Source organism: Oncorhynchus gorbuscha, linkage group LG22 (genome assembly GCF_021184085.1).
Source record: "Oncorhynchus gorbuscha isolate QuinsamMale2020 ecotype Even-year linkage group LG22, OgorEven_v1.0, whole genome shotgun sequence".
Taxonomy (NCBI): domain Eukaryota; kingdom Metazoa; phylum Chordata; class Actinopteri; order Salmoniformes; family Salmonidae; genus Oncorhynchus; species Oncorhynchus gorbuscha.
Genome location: NC_060194.1, coordinates 5,242,603 through 5,267,082, shown reverse-complemented (window position 1 = coordinate 5,267,082; position 24,480 = coordinate 5,242,603). Strand labels below are relative to the sequence as shown.

Here is a 24,480-nt window from a genome sequence, read left to right as displayed (position 1 = left end):
AAATAAAGTTTAAACGATATGATAAAATTGTAAAGGTCACTATGAGACCACATCGAACAGACTTGAATTGTTTTTTTGTTCTACCTCAGTGGCTGGGATTGGTTTATTTGTTCTACCTCAGTGATTGGGCATAATGACCTAGAACAGGGCTCTCCAACCCTGTTCCTCTAGCACACCTGATTGTAATAATCAGCTGGTTGATACAAATAAATCAGGTTAGTTAAAACTGGGGTTGGAGAGAAAACCTACAGGATGGTAGCTCTCTGGGAACAGGGTTCGGAGCCCTGTGCTTCCGCAACAGCATTGTATAGCTCTTGTATAGCACTTTGACAACTGCTGATGTAAAAAGGGTTTCATAAAATCTATTTGATTGCTCTAGAAACAAATAAGCATTCTTCTTTTCACCCATTCTATCTAGAACAGTGGGACGAAGCAATATTTTGAGTGAAGGTTGAGTTGATCCTCATGGGTCCAGTAACTTCGACCCCTGGGTTTTCGATACAAAGAGAGCACCGACTTGTATTGTCTAATACTGCCAACTAGAGGCCAAAAGCAGCACTGCATAACAATGTATAAGTCCCACTGAAAATCGAATGTTGAAACAGTTATACATTTGTTTAGTCCATTAATCAATGTATTTATTTGCGGTGCTTCACATTAATACATAAATACGGAAAGTCAGATGTTATGACCGATTAAATCAGGTTGCCCCTGAAGGGATAAATAAAGTTGTATTGAAGGGAATTAAATTCATGTCCATCAGTTCTAGCTTAACCTCTGTAGCTTGCACATGTAGATGGGCCCAAAGTTAGCGGTGAGGTGAGGAAGGACCAGCTGTCCCAAGTGGGGGTCGGGGGCGAAGTGGAAAGTGTCCTTAAAGAGGCGTGTGATGGGTCGAAGGTCGACTACTTGTAGGCTGATGCCGTGTTCCTCCCGGGCTAGGTGCATGGCCCGCTCCACCACATACTCGTTCTGTAGCTGGGACAGGGAGCAGGTGGAGTAGAGCACCTGTCCCCCCGGACGAACCGCCTCAATACCAGCACTGGTGGAAGAGGAACAGGGAGAGATATTAACTGAAATTATTATCAGATATCATATGATCAAAATAGGACCGTCAAGATACAAAACTACCCATACATAGATGCAATGAATAGACACGATCAAAGAATGACGATATACTAACTTAAAATATATATATATTTATTTTATGTGATTTTATTTCTTTAACAGTAACATGATAATTGACTGAACACTTACAGGAGGAGTTCTGTCTGCAGCTGGGGCAGCCTCTGTCTCTCCTTTGTCCTGGCCCTCTTGAAAATGTTGTTCTCATCCTCCATGACAGAGTGTCTGTCTGTGGTGCAGGGAACATCAACAAGGACCTGGAGAGAAAAAGGACATCAGTCTAACAAACCTTAAGAGCCCTGTAGAATTGGGATAAGCTAATAGCATGGCAATTCCATGGTAACGGAGACTCCCGATTTTTTCCCCTTTAACTCTTAAATATCAGCTCCGAATTAAAAATTCAACGATCTCTGCAGAAAGAATGGGGTGTCAGCTATGACATGACACCTTGACTGGAACTACAGTAAGTGAAGTGGATCAACACCCAGTAACAGAATTTCATCATGTGTCCCTGATCTGTACTACATAGAAATACGTAACTATGGATACGAATGGCATTGTCGTCATGGTGATGTATGCTAAATAGGTAAACAAAAAAAAGGCAGAAATATGCAATATCCTCCTTTGCATATTTGGGTAATATTCAACACACTGGCTGTTATTTAAATGAGGTCCACCGCAAACAAGACCAAAACCTGAACCAATCAGACGTCAATGTTCCACAAATTTGGACATAAAAGTACAGCGCAGTAAAGTAGAGTTCAGTAACTTATAGCGTACTCAACTCTTAGTGTGCTCTACGGTGTACTTTACTGAACTCTACTGTACAGTACAGAAGTGTACGGGCATACCTAGGTTCAAATACTATTTCAAAAATCTCAATAACTTTCACATACATTCATAGTATTGAGATAACTTTTATTCAGAAATCACAAACTTGAAGGGGTGTCCACATACTTATGTACATTTTACACAGTACCAATCAAGTTTGGACACATCTACTCATTCAATGTTTTTTTTTTTTTTTTACTATTTTCTACATTGTAGAATAATTGTCAAGACAAAACTATGAAATAACACATCTGGAATCATGTAGTAACCAACAAAAAGTGTTAAATCAAAATATATTTTAGATCCTTCAAAGTAGCCACCTTTTGCCTTGACAGATTTGCACACTCTTGGCATTCTCTCAACCAGCTTTAATGAGAAATGCTTGTCCAACAGTTTTGAAGGAGTTCCCACATATGCTGAGCACTTGTTGACCGATATTCCTTCACTCTGCGGTCCAACTCATCCAAAACCATGTAAATTGGGCTGAGGTCGTGTGATTGTGGAGGCCATCTGATTCAGCACTCCATCACTCTCCTTTGGTCAATTATCCCTTACACAGTCTGGGGGTGTGTTGGGTCACTGTCCTGTTGAAAAACAAATGATAGTCCCACTAATTGAAAACCAGATGGGATGGCGTATCGCTGCAGAATGCTGTGGAAGCCATGCTGGTTAAGTGTTCCTTGAATTCTAAATAAATCACTGACATTGTCACCAGCAAAGCAACCTCACCTCCTCCTCCATGCTTCATGGTGGGAACCACACATGCAGAGATAATCCGTTCACCTACTCTGCGTCACAAAGACATGGCAGCTGGAACCAAAAATCTCAAATTTGGACACATCAGACCAAAAGAACAGATTTCCACCAGTCTAATATCCATTGTTCGTGTTTCTTGGCCCAAGCAAGTCCCTTCTTATTGGTGTCCTTTAGTAGTGGTTTCTTTGCAGCAATTCAACCATGAAGGCCTGATTCACGCAGTCTCCTCTGATGAGTTGATGTTGAGATGTGTCTGTTACTTGAACTCCGAAGCATTTAGTGGAGCAAAAAAGCATTTAGTCAGCCACCAATTGTGCAAGTTCTCCCACTTAAAAAGATGAGAAAGGCCTGTAATTTTCATCATAGGTACACTTCAACTATGACAGACAAAATGAGAAAATCCAGAAAATCACATTGTAGGATTTTTTATAAATTTTTATTTTTATTTATTAATTTATTTGCATATTATGGTGGAAAATAAGTATTTGGTCACCTACAAACAAGCAATATTTCTGGCTCTCACAGACATGTAAATTCTTCTTTAAGAGGCTCCTCTGTCCTCCACTTGTTACCTGTATTAATGGCACCTGTTTGAACTTGTTATCAGTATAAAAGACACCTGTCCACAACCTCAAACAAAATTGTAGACCTGCACACCAGGCTGGGAAGACTGAATCTGCAATAGGTAAGCACCTTGGTTTGAATAAATCAACTGTGGGAGCAATTATTAGGAAATGGAAGACATACAAGACCACTGATAATCTCCCTCGATCTGGGGCTCCACGCAAGATCTCACCCGTGGGGTCAAAATGATCACAAGAACGGTGAGCAAAAATCCCAGAACCACACAGGGGGACCTAGTGAATGACCTGCAGAGAGCTGGGACCAAAATAACAAAGCCTACCATCAGTAACACACTACGCCACCAGGGACTCAAATCCTGCAGTGTCAGACGTGTCCCCCTGCTTAAGCCAGTACATGTCCAGGTCCGTCTGAAGTTTGCTAGAGAGCATTTGGATGATCCAGAAGAATGTCATATGGTCAGATGAAACCAAATATAACTTTTTGGTAAAAACTAAACTCGTCATGTTTGGAGGACAAAGAATGCTGAGTTGCATCAAAAGAACACCATACCTACTGTGAAGCATGGGGGTGGAAACATCATGCTTTGGGGCTGTTTTTCTGCAAAGGGACCAGGACGAATGATCCGTGTAAAGGAAAGAATGAATGGGGCCATACATCGTGAGATTTTGAGTGAAAACCTCCCTCCATCAGCAAGGGCATTGAAGATTAAACATGGCTGGGTCTTTCAGCATGACAATGATCCCAAACACACCGCCCGGGCAACGAAGGAGTGGCTTCGTAAGAAGCATTTCAAGGTCCTGGAGTGGCCTAGCCAGTCTCAAGATCTCAACCCCATAGAAAATCTTTGGAGGGAGTTGAAAGTCTGTGTTGCCCAGCAACAGCCCCAAAACATCACTGCTCTAGAGGAGATCTGCATGGAGGAATGGGCCAAAATACCAGCAACAGTGTGTGAAAACCTTGTGAAGACAGAAAACGTTTGACCTCTGTCATTGCCAACAAAGGGTATATTACAAAGTATTGAGATAAATATGTATTTGGTCAATAACAAAGGTTTTCCACCATAATTAGCAAATCAATTCATTAAAAAATCATACAATGTGATTTTCTGGATTTATTTTGTACCAATGATGAAAATTACAGGCCTCTCTCATCTTTTTAAGTGGGACAACCTGTACAATTAGTGGCTGACTAAATACGTTTTTTTTGCCCCCACTGTATATGGGCTCCAATCTGTTGTGCAATTAACCAATGAACTTATCCTCTGCAGCAGAGGTAACTCTTGGTCTTCCTGTCAACAGACCCCGATTTTTGGGGGGTTGTAATTTATATGGAGCATTCTACCGCTCGCATTCAATAAGACACTTTGAACCAAAGCTTCTTGCAGCTGAAACACTTTGTGATGTTGCTTTGATTTATTTACATGTTTTATTTTGTACCATGTATGCTTGTTTATTTAACTTGATCCCTTGGTTCTCGGGTGGTGTATGCATCACATCTAGAGGTCGACCGATTATGATTTGTCAACGCCGATACCGATTATTGGAGGACCAAAAATAAGCCGGTACCGATTAATAGGCTGATTAAAAAAATGTCTTTGTAATAATGACAATTACAACAATACTGAATGAACACTTATTTTAACTTAATACATCAATAAAAATCAATTTAGCCTCAAATAAATAATGAAACATGTTCAATTTGGTTTAAATAATGCAAAAACAAAGTGTTGGAGAAGAAAGTAAAAGTGCAATATGTGCCATGTAATAATAATAATATATGTAAAAAAGCTAACGTTTAAGTTCCCTGCTCAGAACATGAGAACATATGAAAGTTGGTGGTTCCTTTTAACATGAGACTTCAATATTCAAGGTAAGAGGTTTTATGTTGTAGTTAATATAGTATTTATAGGACTATTTCTCTCTATACCATTTGTATTTCATTAACCTTTGAATATTGGATGTACTTATAGGCACTTTGGTGTAACAGTATAGCTTCCGTCCCTCTCCTCGCCCCTACCTGGGCTCGAACCAGGAACACATCTCGACAACAGCCACACTCGAAGCAGCGTTACCCATCGCTCCACAAAAGCCGAGGCCCTTGGGGAACAACTACTCCAAGTCTCGGAGCGAGTGACATCACCGATTGAAACGCTATTAGCGCGCACCCTGCTAACTAGCTAGCCATTTCACATCGGTTACACCAGCCATTAGGCTAATAGGCTTGAAGTCATAAACAGCACTGTGCTTGCGAAGAGCTGCTGGCAAAACGCACGAAAGTGCTGTTTTAATGAATGCTTACGAGCCTGCTGCTGCCTACCATCGCTCAATCAGACTGCTCTATCAAATATCAAATCATAGACTTAATTATAACATAATAACACACAGAAATACGAGCCTTTGGTCATTAATATGGTCGAATCCGGACACTATCATCTCGAAAACAAAACATTTATTCTTTCAGTGAAATACTGAACCATTCCACATTTTATCTAACGGGTGGCATCCATTAGTCTAAATATTCCTGTTACATTGCACAACCTTCAATGTTGTCATAATTACGTAAAATTCTGGCAAATTAGTCCATAATGAGCTAGGCGGCCCAAAATGTTGCATATACCCTGACTCTGCGTGCAATGAACGCAAGAGAAGTGACACAATTTCACCTGGTTAATATTGCCTGCTAACCTGGATTTATTTTAGCTAGATATGCAGGTTTAAAAATATATACTTCTGTGTATTGATTTTAAGAAAGGCATTGGTGTTTATGGTTAGTTACAGTCGTCCAACGATTGTGCTTTTTTTCGCAAATGTGCTTTTGTTAAATCATCCCCCAGCGTTGCATTGATTATATGCAACACAGGACACGCTAGATAAACTCGTAATATCATTAACCATGTGTAGTTAACTAGTGATTATGATTGATTGATTGTTTTTTATAAGATATATTTAATGCTAGCTAGCAACTTACCTTGGCTTCTTCTGCATTTGCGTAACAGGCAGGCTCCTCGTGGAGTGCAATGTAATCAGGTGATTAGAGCGCTGGACTAGTTAACCGTAACGTTGCAAGATTGAATCCCAGAACTGACAAGGTAAAAATCTGTCGTTCTGCCCCTGAACAAGGCAGTTAACCCACTGTTCCTAGGCCGTCATTGAAAATAAGAATGTGTTCTTAACTGACTTGCCTAGTTAAATAAAGGTGTAAAAATAATAAATAAATTAAAATGTTAAAAACCGGCAAAATCGGCGTCCAAAATACCGATTGTTATGAAAACTTGAAATCGTGTGAAGTTACTGGATATAGGCGTGAACTGATACACGTAGACGTCGATCCAGAGAATTCCAAACATGCTCAATGGGTGACATATCTGACGAGTATGCAGGCCATTTTCAACTTCCAGGAATTGTGTACAGATCCTTGCAACATGGGGCCGTGCATTATCATGCTGAAACATGAGGTGATGGCGGTGGATGAACGGCACGACAATTGGCCTCAGGATCTCATCCACGGTATGTCTGTGCATTCAAATTGCCATAGATAAAATGCAATTGTGTTTTTTTGTCAGTAGCTTATGCCTGCCCATAGCATAAACCCATTCTGTTCATTACCGTGACATTAGCAAATCGCTCGCCCACACGACGCCATACAAGCTGTCTGCCATCTGCACAGTTGAAACCGGGATTCATCCATGAAGATGAACACTTCTCCAGTGTGCCAGTGGCCATCGAAGGTGAGCATTTGCCCACTGAAGTCGGTTACGACGATGAACTGCAGTCAGGTCAAGACCCTGGTGAGGACGACAAGCATGCAGATGAGCTTCCCTGAGACGGTTTGACAGTTTCTGCAGAGAATCTTGGGTTGTGAAAACCCACAATTTCATCAGCTGTCCGGGTGGCTGGTCTCAAGACGATCCCGCCAGGTGAAGAAGCCAGGTGTGGAGGTCCTGCCGTGGTGACACGTGGTCTGCGGTTGTGAGGCCGGGTTGGACGTACTGCAAAATGCTCTAAAGCGACGGAGGGGGATTATGGTAGATAAATTAATTAAATTCTCTGGCAACAGCTCCGGTGGACATTCCTTCAGACAGCATGCCAATCGCACTCTCCCTCTGTGGCATTGTGTTGTGTGACAAATCTTCACATTTTAGACTGGCCTTTTATTCTCCCCAGCACAAGACAAACCTGTGCAATGATCACACCATTTCATCAGTTTCTTGATATGCCACACCTGTCAGGTGGATGGATTATCTTGGCAAAAGAGAAATGCTCACTAACAGGGATGTACATTTTTTTGGCGAAAAAACATTTAGAGAAATAAGCTTTTTGCACATAGGTAAAATTTCTGGGATCTTTCATTTCAGCTCATTAAACACGAAATCAACACTTTACATGCTGCGTTTATATTTTTGTTCAGTGTAAATATAAAAGTGTTGATATTAGTTGGCAGGGGTCTTTACTCCAACATTACGGTGTTTTAAACCTTTTCAGAACTTTTCTGGTAGATGTTTTCCAAGACCCCATTTCCATCTATTTGCCCAGAAATCAAAGCCTTAGATTATTCCTAATATTTAGGATAGAAAATAGTTTAAAATGTGTATATATAGCTTAATTTCACAAATGTATACATCATAGTTCATGGGTCCTTTTAATGGAAAGGCCCAATAATGTCTTACATTTTTTAATATTTTATAAAAGCAACAAATGTTGGTCAAATAATCTCAGTACTTACATTCTGAATTTTTTTTATAAAATCCAGTAATGTGAAATAATCTCAGTACTTACTCTGTCAAAGGTGTCCCGTTCAATTTCTCCCCATTTCCTGCCGTCAAAGGAAGTAATACGCATTCTTTCTTCTGTCAACAGCTCTTTCGGTACGTAGCTGTTGAGGACCCGCTGGAGGCGGTAGGTACGAGACACTGAGATGTCATTGACACACAGAAATCCTGAAAAACACGTAATTACAAATAAACACCAGATCAATGCAAACTTAAATAGAACTGTAAAAAAAAAGAAGCTTTACCAGTGTGTGAATTATATAGAACTTCAACAATGTGTATGCATCATATCTGCTAGACCGTCTTACGGATGGCCTGTGTCTGGAGCAGGGCCAGGGTCTTGCCCCCCTGGGGCGGCACAGACGTCCAGCACAGAGTGTCCTTCCTGGACATCCAGGGCCAGGGCAGGCAAAATGGACGCCGCATCCATGAGGTAGTACCCAAGCATCCCATACAAGTCGGGTCTAGGAGGAGAATGGGAATTTTTTTAATCATACAACTTGGCAATCAAACAATATAATAATAATAATAATAATATTTATTATTATTATTATTATTATTATTAAACAATATCACAATATAGGAGATGTGTAGCTACAGTAAATTGTGCTGACGAAACAGACTGAAGCCCAGATTTCATCCTTTTCTTCTCGTGTGTCTGTAAAAGAAGCGACGCAAAGCTCACCTAGAAGGCTTGAATCTGGAGATATCTCCCCCCGGGGAAAACAAAGCACTTGATATTGGTGCGGAGGCGAGGAGGAGCCACATCTTGACTGACACCAACAGACTCGAGGGTTGAAGGGTTATCGTGGAGAGGAAATCCAGGCGCCTGCAGTCTCTCCAGAGCTCCTACACCGACTGGTTGGCAGACAAAGTCTCTACATCCCTGGGACTGCAGGTCTGCGATGACCCCTTCTGTGGTGGAGAAATTGTTTACCAGGGCCCCGTACTTCTGCTCACAAAGCATGCTGACGCGGACAGAGGGCCACTGCTCTCCCAGCTGTAAGCTGTAGGTGGCATCAAAGTTCTGTAGGGCCAGGTTTGTGGCAGGGTACTTGGGCTGAGAGCCAGCCTGTTGAAAGAGGATTTGGAAGAATTTAGAAAAATTGCGCTCGTCTTTTGCCATTGTCTACCAACCAGTGCATATTTTTATTTTATGGTGGCTGGCAAACAAAAAAGGTTAAGTGCATCCTTCCTTTATCCATCCCTTGAAGTAATCATTGATTAGACATGGTTGGACACGTGGGCTCCTCCACGACATGGCTTTCACCTGCCCACTCATTCCTAATTAGGGATTAAGTCTACGAGGGAGGAAGCAAGGAGGGCCAAGCACTTCAGCACATTATTAGCTGTAAGTGTCACAGAGAAACGCAGATAAAAACCAAAGCTGCTATAATGATATTGGAAACCATCTCATCATCAAGCATCTTAGCGAAGAGATCCTCCGGCTGTTAGCTCGGCTGCGAGAATAGGAAAACCTGCTTTCTCAGTTTTAAATGCCTCCTACGAGGAAAGCTCTACTTTTCTCTGGGCCCCCTCCCGTGCTACCAGAAGGGTTCAGAATGTTTCAGCAGACTCTTTGTCCTAAACAAGTAACCAAAGAAACTTTGCAATGAAAGGAGTCTCTTTTTGTGACAACTTTGATTTGCTGTGGGAGCAACCAGCACGTTTTAAAAGAGATGGGATTCACCCTAGCCGCAGGGGTTCCAGGATTATTTCCAGCAACATCGCAAACTATTTTAGACTGACAGACTGGGTCTGGTAATTCTCCAGTTCTCCCTGTCAGAATAAGCAACAGAGGACTTGGAAACAACATCAACTCCTATACAAATGGCACTATGGTTATTGTTAGTAACCTTATGTTCCTTTAACTCCGCCTTCTAGCAAATTTATGCAAACTGTCATCTACCATTCCGATAGATTGGGTTCCTGAGTGGCACAGTGGTCTAAGATACTGTATCTCAGTGCAAGAGGTGTCACTGCAGTACCTGGTTTGAATCCAGGCTGCATCACATCTGGCTGTGATTGGGAGTTCCATAGGGCGGCGCACAATTGGCCAAGGTAAGCCGTAAAATTGTCTAGTTTTACTAGATCCTCTTTCTCGTGAATGACTTCATTACTGAGCGCAAAGTTGATTGCATGTTTCTCATTGAAATGTGGTTGTCTTCAGACTGTGGTGCCACGCTGGACTTCAACTTTTCATAGGGCTCCTGAGTTTGACTTATTTCACCTATATTTTACCAGGTAGGCTAGTTGAGAACAAGTTCTCATTTGCGACTGCGACCTGGCCAAGATAAAGCGTAGAATTCGACACATACAACAACACAGATTTACACATGGAATAAACAAAACAGAGTCAATAATACAGTAGAACAAAAGAAAACAAAAAGTCTATATACAGTGAGCGCAAATGAGGTAAGATAAGGAAATAAATAGGCCATGTTGGCAAAGTAATTACAATATAGCAATTAAACACTGGAATGGTAGATCGGCAGAAGATGAATGTGCAGGTAGAGATATTGGGGTGCAAAGGAGCAAAATAAATAAATAAATACCCGTATGGGGATGAGGTAGGTAGATAGCCCATCTGTAAACAGCCCATCTATGTACAGGTGCAGTGATCTGTAAGCTGCTCTGACAGCTGGTGCTGAAAGCTAGTGAGGGAGATGTGAGTCTCCAGCTTCAGCTTGAGTGGTGCAGTGGTCTAAGGCACTGCATCTCAGTGCTAGAGGTGTCACTACAGACACCCTGGTTCGAATCGAGACTGTATCACAACTGGCCATGATTGGCGCACAATTGGCCCAGCATAGGCCGTCATTGTAAATAAGAACTTTTTCTTAACTGACTTGCCTTGTTGAACAAAAAAAATCATAGAAAATCAGAAAATCCTCTCAGCTCTAAGGACATTGAATTTGGCAACTTTGGGTCTTTTGAGCATCATGCTATACTGTTTAAATGTCAGCCGCCAGCGCTGGACAAACCCTGCATACACCACCAAAGCACTGCCCCACTTTTTTTATTGATCTATCTGAACTATTGTCTACTGTCCTTGAGAACTATGAAAAATCATTGTGTTGGGTGATTTTAATATTCATGTTGACCAAGAGACCGACTCTAAGGCCATTGAATGTATGAATCTTTTGAGCTCTATAGACTTTATTCAACATGCTACTGGGCCCAGCCATAACCACAGCCATACTCTGGACCTGGTTATTACCAAGGGGCTTTCTACTGGGCTCACCCATAACCACAGCCATACTCTGGACCTGGTTATTACCAAGGGGCTTTCTACTGGGCTCACCCATAACCACAGCCATACTCTGGACCTGGTTATTACCAAGGGGCTTTCTACTGGGCTCACCCATAACCACAGCCATACTCTGGACCTGGTTATTACCAAGGGGCTTTCTACTGGGCTCACCCATAACCACAGCCATACTCTGGACCTGGTTATTACCAAGGGGCTTTCTACTGGGCTCACCCATAACCACAGCCATACTCTGGACCTGGTTATTACCAAGGGGCTTTCTATTGACATATCCTCCTCTATTGTTGATGTTGCTTTATCTGATCACCACTGCATTTTTTACTACCTTGATGCCCATAGCACAGAGTAATAATGAATGCATTAAGAAATGCTATCATACCTCTGAAGTTGCTACAGATTTGATTGAGTTTATGAACAATACTCCAAAACCTAGTCTGCTTTCCTTGTGATGATTTAGTTGATAACTTGAATAGCAAATTAAAGACAACCTTTGATTCCATAGTAAAGTTGAAAAGGGCCACATAAGAAAAAAGGGACCAACATTTCCATGTTGCGTTTGTATTTTGGTTACCCCTTGGCAGCGTTATTAGAAAGCACGGCATTGATTTTCACTGCTACGCAGACAATACACAACTTTCCCTTTGTGTCACCAGAGGATTTTTAGCTCCACGGATAAATTATTAGACTGTATTAATGATTTAAAATACTTGGATGGCTCAACTTCCTCACGCTAAATCAAGACAAAACTGAGGTACGCATTCTTAGAACTAGTGACGCACCAATATTACATTTTTGGCCGATACTCAATATTTTCCTTGCCAAAACAAAAGAACGATACCGATAACCGATATATACAATTTTAGCGGCCTTTTAAGCATTCTATTACAGTTAAATAGTTAGCACACACACACGGACGCAGCAGTCTAAGGCACTGCATCTCAGTGCAAGAGGCGTCACTAGAGTCCCTGGTTCGAATCCAGGCTGTAACATCCGGCAGTGATTGGGAGTCCCATAGTGCGGCGCACAATTGGCCCAGCGTTGTACGTCATTGTAAATAAGAATTTGTTCTTAACAGACTTGTCTAGTTAAATAAAGGTTACACACACCAAAAAGTTATTTTGTTGGCATTTACATGTCCCCATTACCAGTAAAAACCCAATCAAAACCTATTTCTTTCACTTACTTGCTGTGCTGCTTCATTCATTTGTTCAGTATTTTCATTCTCAACCAGGATTTCTATGGAATGCCGTTTGGATCGTTGCATGTCAAAAAATATAGGTCAAATAACACAACATCTGTTTCAGTAGCTATAGTTAGCTAGCTAGCTATATAGCTAGGTGCCATCATCTAAAATAACCCTAATTTATAAGACCGTTCACATTTGATTAATGGTGGTCGGACCCATCTATGTGAAGCTAGCCACAATAAGGATTAGCCTTCAAAATAAAAGTATAGCACAATTCTAATATTTGTATTAATTTGCATCACTGTCAATGACAATTTTATTTTGAAGGCAAAGCGCAAATTCCACCATTGTGCCTAATCCTTACTGTGGCTAGCTTCACAACACATAACCCGGTGCGGTCGAGCCTCACTAGCCAGATGAAGCTAGCTGGCTGCTTATAACTTTAGGTTTGGGCAACAGAGTTAAGTTGCTGACTAGCTTTTTATTTTCATGAACTGAAGTTCAATTTCAATAGGTGAACAACAAGTGGCAACCTAGCTAAAAACTTTCTCACAAGGATTCCTAAATCATTGCTAAGAATAATGAAAATGACTGCAGATTCCACTGGTCATTATTTTCAGGCTGGTTGTATTGGTGCTAGCTAGGTACCAAGCTAAAGCTAGCCACCCCAGAAGTTGCGGTCAAACAAATGATGCTTTATTACCAACGCGGTATTGTAAACACATCGTTTGTGGCCGGTGTTTGCAGACTTTTTTTGTACAGCTTTGACAGTGCTACTGTCTCTGACACGCAGACCCAAACGGCATTCCATAGTATGCATGTTGTGAAGCTAATAGCAGTGACGCCAATACTGTGTAACTTCCAGTAGGGAAACATCTAAAAAAAAAAATAGCACACTTCGTAGTGTGCACTGGTGCACAACCAGTTGGCGAATGCCACGACAGAGAACGGTTTATTGGGCAATGAATTCCATTTTCTTGGCTTGAATGGATTTCACATTTGAGTTGTCTCGCTGAAATTTTGCTACACTTTCAAATGACTGCTTGATCAGACTTGGTTTAGTTTAAGAATTCTGTGTTGCACGTATATTGCAAAATTTTACGTGGCGTCATTTACCTACCTTATATAGGTATGCACGTCAGCTTTGACATCGATTTTGCACATCGGGGCGTTAAACTGTTTGGGCTAGGGGGCAGTATTTTCACGTCCGGATGAAAAGCGTGCCCAGTGTAAACTGCCTGCTACTCAGGCCCAGAAGCTAGGATATGCATATTATTAGTTGATTTGGATAGAAAACACTCTGAAGTTTTTAAAACGGTTTGAATGATGTATGTGAGTATAACTGAAAAATCCAACAAGGAAGTGGGAAATCTGAGGATTGTAGTTTTTCATGTGATTGCCTATCCAATATCCAGTGTAAATGGGGACAGATTGCACTTCCTAAGGCTTCCACTAGATGTCAATAGTCTTTAGAAAGTTGTTTCAGGCTTCTATTGTTAAAGGGGAGAGAATAAGACCACACACAGTAAGTGTATCCCTAGTTAGAACTAGTGTATCCCTAATTAGAAACAAAGCACAGAGAGAACCTGGCCGCACATTTTTATTTGCGGGCAATAAAGATAAAACATCAGGTTAAAACCTGTTATTTTAGATCCTGAACTCAATTTTAAACCATACATTAGGAATGTAAACAAAATATATTGTTAGCCCATGAAGAACATTGCCACGGTGCGGCCGTTTCTTTCTCAGGTTGATACAGAGAAACTCATCCATGCTTTTATTACAAGCATGCTTGACTACTGTAATGCTCTCCTGTCTGGTCTAACTAAGGAAGCCATTGGTCAACTGCAAAACATACAGAATGCTGCAGCACGGGTACTGACCAAGACCAGATGGAGAGCACAAATTACACCCGTTTTAAGGTCTCTGCACCAGCTGCCTGTGAGTTTTAAGATTCTTCTATTAGTTTTTAAAATAATCCACGATTGTGCACCCCAATGGTTCAATTCGATTCCAAGCTGAGTGCATCATTGTAGTTACTCAACAATACTAACCTAATTGATAGAGTGAAAAGGGCGGCGCACAATAGGCCCAGAGTCGTCCGAGTTTGGCAGCCATTGTAAATTAGAATTTGTTCTTAACTGACTTGCCTAGTTAAATAAAGGTTAAAAAATAAATAAAAAGGCGAGGACCAAGAGACATAGAGAGGCAGCCTTTAGTTATACCCCCAGCCTCTGGAATAGCCTGCCAGAGAACTTGAGGCGTCCCACACGTGTGGACATATTTAAAGGAGATCTTAAAACATCTTTTTAGCTTTGCTCTTCCTTTGTGTTTTTTAGTCATTCCATTTTTGTTCTTTTGTTTTTAACCCACTTATGTTTGTGTAGTAAATAATTGTTTTTATTTTCATAGTTCCCCCCCCCCAGTGAAGCACATTGTGTTACATTCCATGTCTTAAATGTGCTGTATAAATAAAACTTGGTTTGATGAACTGGAAACTAACATTTCCAAGATACTTTTTACTGAATCAAGAACAAAGAATGTATCGCCAAGAACAGGTTACTTCAAATCTATGTCGGCGGTTTGTATGGGGCTTTCCTGTAACGCCCAGTAATAAATATTTGGTGAAATCACATTGTACGCCACATAACGTAAATGGCAGGTGGGGAAGCTAAACTAATGCGTGATAGTGAGAAGGAGAGATGTTGTGTGGGAAAACTGCCTTTTTTCACTCGATCTGTCCAATGTATCACCTTATCGCCTCTAAAATTTAAATAAAAACACTATAAAGAGTTTATATAATGTGTCATTACATTCCTATTTGAAGGTTTGTGTCGAATTTAAATCGGGTTTTAGGGCAGTGCTAAAGTAATCTTCAGAGGTAAACATTGTCTTTTGAGAGTCATGATCGCTTACAGTGACGACGCAAAAAATGACTAGGTATCCCCCTTACCCCCGTCACTGTCCATTTCTTGTTTTTAAAGGATGAGAGAAGTGCTACACCTGGTGGAGAGAGATTGTAAGACAGAAAGTCGCTTTATGCATGCTATACGTTACGACATGACACGTCACGATGTAACGGAGGGCCCGTTTGTTCAACTTTTTCAACTCCAATGCTTTAGAACCATTACCATGTCGATCAACGCTTGAATAGAAACCTAGTTCACACCCCCGATTTTGAAGTCAACACAGTCCCATTCGTTTTCTTTGTAGCCTTGTTTGAATGTTGCGGTTGCACACTTTTTTACGGAATGGGGTGAGTTTACGTTAATCTGTAGCTAAAGTCCTGCATGTGCGCAAGCAATTGAATCTGAAGAGGCTTACTGGGGTCTTCAGCAATTAGCACTCCCCTAAACATAGGTGCAGTCATTTGTGAGATGAAGAAATGCACCTGCTGCAGCAGACCTACATTTTGAGAAGGTTAATAACAGCTAGGTACTTTCGTTGTTTTCATCTAAATTTCACCTGCATATCTTCAGTTACTGCTCTCTGTTGCCAGTCAAGAGTTAGCTAGCCGCTAACCCATTCAAACACCAACTACCATTAGCATCTTCTGGCTGGGGGAGTTTTGTTAAGAGCCCCCACGCTCGCTCTGAACGTTAAAACGCATCGCTTGAAGTAGGGTTAAGAAATGCATATTTCATATCAGCAAGGAATAATTTTAAAAAACAAAGGATAAATTACAACACACTTTTTATAGTGTAAGTGTTCCCACACCGTCATATCCCCATGTTACAGCGCTTGTTTGCGTAAAACAGATGGAAGACATAGGTTAGGGTCCAAACTAGAGGTCGACCGATTGATCGGAATGACCGATTAATTAGGGCCGATTTCAAGTTTTCATAACAATCAGTATTTTTGGACACCAATTTTGCCTTTAATTAAAAATATATATATATATATATTTTTACACCTTTATTTAATCGTTATTTAACTAGGCAAGTCAGTTAAGAACACATTCCTATTTTCAATGACGGCTTAGGAACAGTGGGTTAACTGCCTCCTTCAGGGGCAGAACGACAGATTTTCAACTTGTCACCCGGGGGACCCAATCTTGCAACCTTACAGTTAACTAGTCCAACGCAATAACAACCTGCCTCTTGTTGCACTCCACAAGGAGACTGCCTGTTATGCAAATACAGTAAGCCAAGGTAAGTTGCTCGTTGGCATTAAACAGGAACTCAAATCCTTCTGTTCACCTGATTTAGAATTCCTCACAATCAAATGTAGACCGCATTATCTTCCAAGAGAATTCTCTTCGATTATAATCACAGCCGTATATATCCCCCCCCAAGCAGACACATCGATGGCTCTGAACGAACTTTATTTAACTCTTTGCAAACTGGAAAACATTTATCCGGAGGCTGCATTCATTGTAGCTGGGGATTTTAACAAAGCCAATCTGAAAACAAGACTCCCTAAATTTTATCAGCATATCGATTGCGCAACCAGGGGTGGTAAAACCTTGGATCATTGTTACTCTAACTTCCGCGACGCATATAAGGCCCTGCCCCGCCCCCCTTTCGGAAAAGCTGACCACGACTCCATTTTGCTGATCCCTGCCTACAGACAGAAATTAAAACAAGAGGCTCCCACGCTGAGGTCTGTCCAACGCTGGTCAGACCAAGCTGACTCTACACTCCAAGACTGCTTCCATCACGTGGACTGGGACATGTTTCGTATTGCGTCAGATGGGAATATTGACGAATACGCCGATTCGGTGTGCGAGTTCATTAGAACGTGCGTCGAAGATGTCGTTCCCATAACAACAATAAAAACATTCCCTAACCAGAAACCGTGGATTGATGGCAGCATTCGCGTGAAACTGAAAGCGCGAACCACTGCTTTTAATCAGGGCAAGGTGTCTGGCAACATGACTGAATACAAACAGTGCAGCTATTCCCTCCGTAAGGCTATCAAACAAGCTAAGCGTCAGTACAGAGACAAAGTGGAATCTCAATTCAATGGCTCAGACACAAGATGCATGTGGCAGGGTCTACAGTCAATCACGGACTACAAGATGAAATCCAGCCCAGTCACGGACCAGGATGTCTTGCTCCCAGGCAGACTAAATAACTTTTTTGCCCGCTTTGAGGACAATACAGTGCCACGGCCTGCAACGGAAACATGCGGTCTCTCCTTCACTGCAGCCGAGGTGAGTAAGACATTTAAACGTGTTAACCCTCGCAAGGCTGCAGGCCCAGACGGCATCCCCAGCCGCGCCCTCAGAGCATGCGCAGACCAGCTGGCCGGTGTGTTTACGGACATATTCAATCAATCCCTATACCAGTCTGCTGTTCCCACATGCTTCAAGAGGGCCACCATTGTTCCTGTTCCCAAGAAAGCCAAGGTAACTGAGCCAAACGACTACCGCCCCGTAGCACTCACTTCCGTCATCATGAAGTGCATTGAGAGACTAGTCAAGGACCATATCACCTCCACCCTACCTGACACCCTAGACCCACTCCAATTTGCTTACCGCCCAAATAGGTCCACAGACGATGCAATCTCAACCACACTGCACACTGCCCTAACCCACCTGGACAAGAGGAATACCTATGTGAGAATGCTGTTCATCGACTACAGCTCGGCATTCAACAACATAGTACCCTCCAAGCTCGTCATCAAGCTCGAGACCCTGGGTCTCGACCCCGCCCTGTGCAACTGGGTACTGGACTTCCTGACGGGCCGCCCCCAGGTGGTGAGGGTAGGCAACAACATCTCCTCCCCGCTGATCCTCAACACGGGGGCCCCACAAGGGTGCGTTCTGAGCCCTCTCCTGTACTCCCTGTTCACCCACGACTGCGTGGCCACGCACGCCTCCAACTCAATCATCAAGTTTGCGGACGACACAACAGTGGTAGGCTTGATTACCAACAACGACGATACGGCCTACAGGGAGGAGGTGAGGGCCCTCGGAGTGTGGTGTCAGGAAAATAACCTCACACTCAACGTCAACAAAACTAAGAAGATGATTGTGGACTTCAGGAAACAGCAGAGGGAACACCCCCCTATCCACATCGATGGAACAGTAGTGGAGAGGGTAGCTAGTTTTAAGTTCCTCGGCATACACATCACAGACAAACTGAATTGGTCCACTCACACTGACAGCGTCGTGAAGAAGGCGCAGCAGCGCCTATTCAACCTCAGGAGGCTGAAGAAATTCGGCTTGTCACCAAAAGCACTCACAAACTTCTACAGATGTACAATCGAGAGCATCCTGGCGGGCTGTATCACCGCCTGGTACGGCAACTGCTCCGCCCTCAACCGTAAGGCTCTCCAGAGGGTAGTGAGGACTGCACAACGCATCACCGGGGGCAAACTACCTGCCCTCCAGGACACCTACACCACCCGTTGTTACAGGAAGGCCATAAAGATCATCAAGGACATCAACCACCCGAACCACTGCCTGTTCACCCCGCTATCATCCAGAAGGCGAGGTCAGTACAGGTGCATCAAAGCTGGGACCGAGAGACTGAAAAACAGCTTCTATCTCAAGGCCATCAGACTGTTAAACAGCCACCACTAACATTGAGTGGCTCCTGCCAACACACTGTCATTGACACTGACCCAACTCCAGCCATTTTAATAATGGGAATTGATGGGAAATGATGTAAATATATCACTAGCCACTTTAAACAATGCTACCTTATATAATGTTACTTACCCTACATTATTCATCTCATATGCATATGTATATACTGTACTCTACATCATCGACTGCATCCTTATGTAACACATGTATCACTAGCCACTTTAACTATGCCACTTTGTTTACTTTGTCTACACACTCATCTCATATGTATATACTGTACTCGATACCATCTACTGTATGCTGCTCTGTACCATCACTCATTCATATATCCTTATGTACATGTTCCTTATCCCCTTACACTGTGTATAAGACAGTAGTTTTGGAATTGTTAGTTAGATTACTTGTTGGTTATCACTGCATTGTCGGAACTAGAAGCACAAGCATTTCGCTACACTCGCATTAACATCTGCTAACCATGTGTATGTGACAAATAAAATTTGATTTGATTTATCTTATAAAAAACAATCAATCATAATCACTAGTTAACTACACATGGTTGATGATTATTACTAGATATTATCTAGCTTGTCCTGCGTTGCGTATAATCTGACTGAACATACAAGCATTTAATTATCTGACTGAGCAGTGGTAGGCAGAAGCAGGCATTAAACATTAATTCAAACAGTACACTTTCGTGCGTTTTGCCAGCAGCTCTTCGTTGTGATTCAAGCATTGCGCTGTTTATGACTTCAAGCCTATCAACTCCCGAGATGAGGCTGGTGTGACCGAAGTGAAATGGCTAGCTAGTTAGCGCACGATAATAGCATTTCAAACGTCACTCGCTCTGAGACTTGGAGTGGTTGTTTCCCTTGCTCTGCATGGGTAATGCTGCTTTGAGGGTGGCTGTTGTCGTTGTGTTCCTGGTTCGAGCCCAGGGAGGAGCGAGGAGAGGGACAGAAGCTATACTGTTACACTGGCAATACTAAAGTGCCTATAAGAACATCCAATAGTCAAAGGTTAATGACATACAAATGGTATAGAGGGAAATAGTCCTATAATTCCTATAATAACTACAACCTAAAACTTCTTACCTGGGAATATTGAAGACTCGTGTTAAAAGGAACCACCAGCTTTCATATGTTCTCATGTTCTGAGCAAGGAATTTAAATGTTAGCTTTTTTACATGGCACATATTGCACTTTTACTTTCTTCTCCAACACTTTGTTTTTGCATTATTTAAACCAAATGAACATGTTTCATTATTTATTTGAGGCGAAATTGATTTTATTGATGTATTATATTAAGATAAAATAAGTGTTCATTCAGTATTGTTGTAATTGTCATTATTACAAAAAAACATTTTATTTTAAATTGGTCGATTAATCGGTATCTGCTTTTTTGGTCCTCCAATAAATCGGTATTGGCGTTGAAAACTGATGAGTACACACATCCAGGGCAAGGGAGGAAGGAATGATTTTTAAATGGACCACCCTTAGCTGGAAATGTGTCACTCGTTCATCCCGTGATGATTGTGTTTTCAGCCACCTGTAGCTTGTGGGTGCTCTATATGTGATACAGTCAATCATTTGTATTCTTATAAATATACGCCTACTGTATGATAGCTAGCTAACTAATATTAGCCTGCCTAGCTTGAACTTCTGAAGGAAAATGTTTTATTTCTACAATTTCCAAAAGATAAACAAACATTTACTTTTTACGAGACGTGTTTGAGCCTTCATTAGTAGCACAATTTCTAACTTATTTGCATTTATTTTTACTTACAATTGTATGTTGACTTCTCCATTGATGTTGTTTTTAAGTTTTTGCAGATTTCCGCAGAATGTACAACCGTCACGAATTGAATTAAGGGGAGTTTCAGGCCCCGGAGTGAACATAATTGTGCACTCGCAAAGCCGATCAGAAACGAGGGCAGAGGGGCTTACATTGTAAACTTCCCTTGCTTGGCTAATCATTTGGACCACCCTCCATGGTGGCGACTGGATTCCCCCAAGGGCATAAGGCAAGAGTAAGTGGACGAGGGTGTGTCTTTTAAGTGTTTGGACCGCAACTATAGTCTTCGGCCACTTGCCTAAATATCAGACCGTTACCATGGTTACTCCATGGCTTTGAGTCTTTGAGTCTGAAAGAAGTCACTTTAAAAAAAACACGAGTCTCCACAAGCCAGAATGTTGAGAAATGATTTGAGGTTACTTTACAGGTTCTACATGCTGTGGGTCCTTTTGGAGGTAGGTGGAGATAGGGTATCCACAGAAAAGTGTTGTTTACCTGACATTTTGAGCACCAGTAGGTTCTGTCAGTTGTATTTTCAATCTCAGCTCATTGAATACTATGTAAACGAAGTAGACAACCAAATCCCTTTTCGTCGTAATTAGCTGAAAGTGTTTGCCTTTTGATCTGTGGTTCAGTTAGGCCATATTGTGCAAGTGTTTGTCACGTGGAAATTGCAACAGAATTGAAAATAAATAAACAGAAGTACAAATCTATATATAACGTTAGACTAGTGTACTGAAAGTCAGTTTAATAACACTACTTGGTGGATAGTCTCAATTTTCGAGCAGCAGAAAGACAAAACCGCAGACAACCGGTAGAGTGAGTTTAAAAGTAATTAAGTCAACATTCTGGCGTGTAAGGACCAGTTACACAATTTTGCACACAAATGTCTTGGTCTGTTTTTTTGCTTTTTCAATATGCTGTGTGTTGTAGTCACGACAGACAAAGATATATAGTTAAGCAAACTTAACTATGCATGTTGTAAACCAGCACATCCAGTACATGAATAAGGTAAGTAACAATTGGTTTCTGTTTCCTGTGTAACATCAATATTGCTACATATACATCAATTAACTGTGCATTACTGCCTGATTAATCAGACTAGGCAGCCATTTAAGCGTGCTCTGAACATATGCGTAAACCCATAACGGTGGAGGAAGTGTAGTTTGACAACTGGAGGCACACGCAGCTCATTGATCTGTGCAAAACTGCAACAGTACATATCTTTTCATTTTAAAAGATGATTTTTTTTTTGCGGATATGAAAGATATGCGGCATATCAGCATGTTTAGCAAGCGATGATTAACGTTTCTAAAACAAATAATCGGAAAATGAAGTCCACACGCAACCAACCTTGGCCTGGTCGAAGCTAAACGCTGATACGAGGTTGAGCTAAACGCCAACTTTAGTCAACGACTGGTTGTCGATTTTTCCAATTATTATTCGCTAAATTCATCGTACGTACCCATTTGGCTTTCACGCGATTCCGTCGGGGTGTCAGGCACCGTAAATCTTTAATCTTTCGAAGCAATATTCTCGTGTCCATGAACGCCGCCATGTTGGTGTACGACACCCTTTCCAGTCCGTCTTCCCATCTGACAGAAAAGGTTCCCCCTAAAGGACACACTCTTCACACCACTTCGATAGAAAGTGCTTTTCGTAGCAGATTTGGAAGGCATTTTCGCAAACCCTAACTCATACCTTTTTGCTAACCTCAACCGAAGTCACATAACATCCTACGTTAATTATCCTAACCTACTATTAAAGTAACTTCGGTATCGAGGTGTTTCCCCCATCAGATGGGACGATCCCATACCAATCATATGAAGATGGTTGGACTGCCATCTAGAGAAAATGGATGCATTCGTCCAGTGAACTCTATAGCTACGTTATTTCCTGCGTGTGACCTAACATCTCCTCCAGATTCAAATCTTGTTAGCAAGGTCATTTTCTTTCAACCAGTGTTGTCTAAAATCATCGTTTTCCAAAATTATAATGTATTTGATGAGGTATTGTACAATATCAATCTTCATATTTCAATGTTTTCTCTGCTAATCCTAGCAATGTGTCAAGAGTGAAATTAGCATTGCGCAGCTCATTAGCAAAATAGTGAGCCAGAGAATGCCAGACGTTGATGACAAAATGTGCCACGAAGGACTGCCGCGCCACCTTCCTGTTCAAGTGAGCACAGCACAACATGCGTCCAAAAATGTATTAAATACTACTGCATAAAGGATGTAATATGCCAGGGAGATATGTATACTGTAGCTAAGAAAGTGATAGTAAATGTAAGCTGTGCCTCACCCTAATAATTTGGTCCCTTTTTCCCCTCATAATTTAGCCTATTGTTCTGACTTGGTGGTGCACATGTAGCCTATTAGCCTATATCTTAATATTGTAAGAGCTTTCATTGTCTGCTTATATGCCCCCTTTTTTATCATACGGTTCTGACTTGGTGTACAGGGAGAATACTGTAATAACTGTTCAGTCGCTGTATATTTCAAAAGTGCTGAACAAAGTTATATTGACTACATCCGTCATAGCTCGCTCATGTCTTAATCAAAATGACGGATTGCCTCTTATCCGCTCTCTTATGCCATAATTTGTACATCTCAATTGTCAGTAGAAACCACAATTGTGCAAGTCAGCCATATCAGCAATTTGTTTTTTTTAAAGGCAGTAAATGATTCTGAATGAACTGTTTCGTTGCCAGACAAGGCTCTGCTGATGGCCAGGTGTAGCAGTGGTAAGGTGTTGGGAATCTGCTGTTGGGACAGCTTTATGTAGGCTCTAACAGTTTGTGTGCACCTTTTGTCACCAGTATAGTCCAATTAATGTATTGTTTAGTGTTGTGTAGTGGCTTTGATGGCATGCATAACATTTGAGGGGAGTTTGCCCCACCAAGATTTACATGCTAAAATCACCACTGCACCTAGGTATGAAACATGGAATGAGAACTAGCTTTAGAAGTAGATTATTTGAAAAAAATCTAGTTGCTTAACTATCATCTGATCATCATTGTCAAAAAAGAGTAGCTAATTGCTATTGAACCCATAACCTAATAAAGTTTACAATAGATCATTTTTGTCTCTGATTTCCCAAACTCATATTGACTTCCCATGTATCGAGTCAAATGTCACATTTTTACAGTTAAGGTGTATGCTGCATCCGACTAACATTGTCACTGAACAGGAGGAAGAGGCACAATCAGAGGAGGAAGACATGGTAACTGTTTAATATATATTTCCATATGAATACATTTTTTTTCAATAACTGTTTAATTCATTTTTTAGACTTAACTCTCACACTTTTGTTAAACATTGAGAAGTAGTGTTTTGGATGCTGGTCGTCTGCGGTAGTTTGTCCCTCCCAGGATCCCTGAGACACAATACGGACAAAATGTGAGGCAACGGACCACTGCGCCCACGAAAGGAAGAGGCTGGAGGCTCGCGCAGCCCGAGTGGGCTCACGATCACACTGAAGAGGAATGCACAGAGAAACTTCCTACATGCACGGGACCACTAAGTGTATTCATGAGGCACAACCTGTGTGCGCACACTATTGCATGCAGAAATGTAAAGTGTAAAGTGAATGTGCTGTTTATTTTATTTATCTACAGTGCATTCGGAGCCCTT

General features: G+C 41.6%; 1 protein-coding gene across 1 annotated transcript; it reads right to left on the bottom strand.

Moving 5' to 3' along the window:
* Window positions 1-616: 616 nt before the first annotated feature.
* nsun4 (NOP2/Sun RNA methyltransferase 4) lies at window positions 617-22,629 on the bottom strand. Its single transcript, XM_046321763.1, is given in 8 exon segments — window positions 617-1,042; window positions 1,258-1,382; window positions 8,073-8,233; window positions 8,374-8,413; window positions 8,415-8,529; window positions 8,751-8,785; window positions 8,787-9,137; window positions 22,311-22,629. Coding segments are annotated over 8 exon segments (1,197 nt in total). The 5' UTR covers window positions 22,404-22,629; the 3' UTR covers window positions 617-765.
* Between the last annotated feature and the right edge of the window lie 1,851 nt (window positions 22,630-24,480).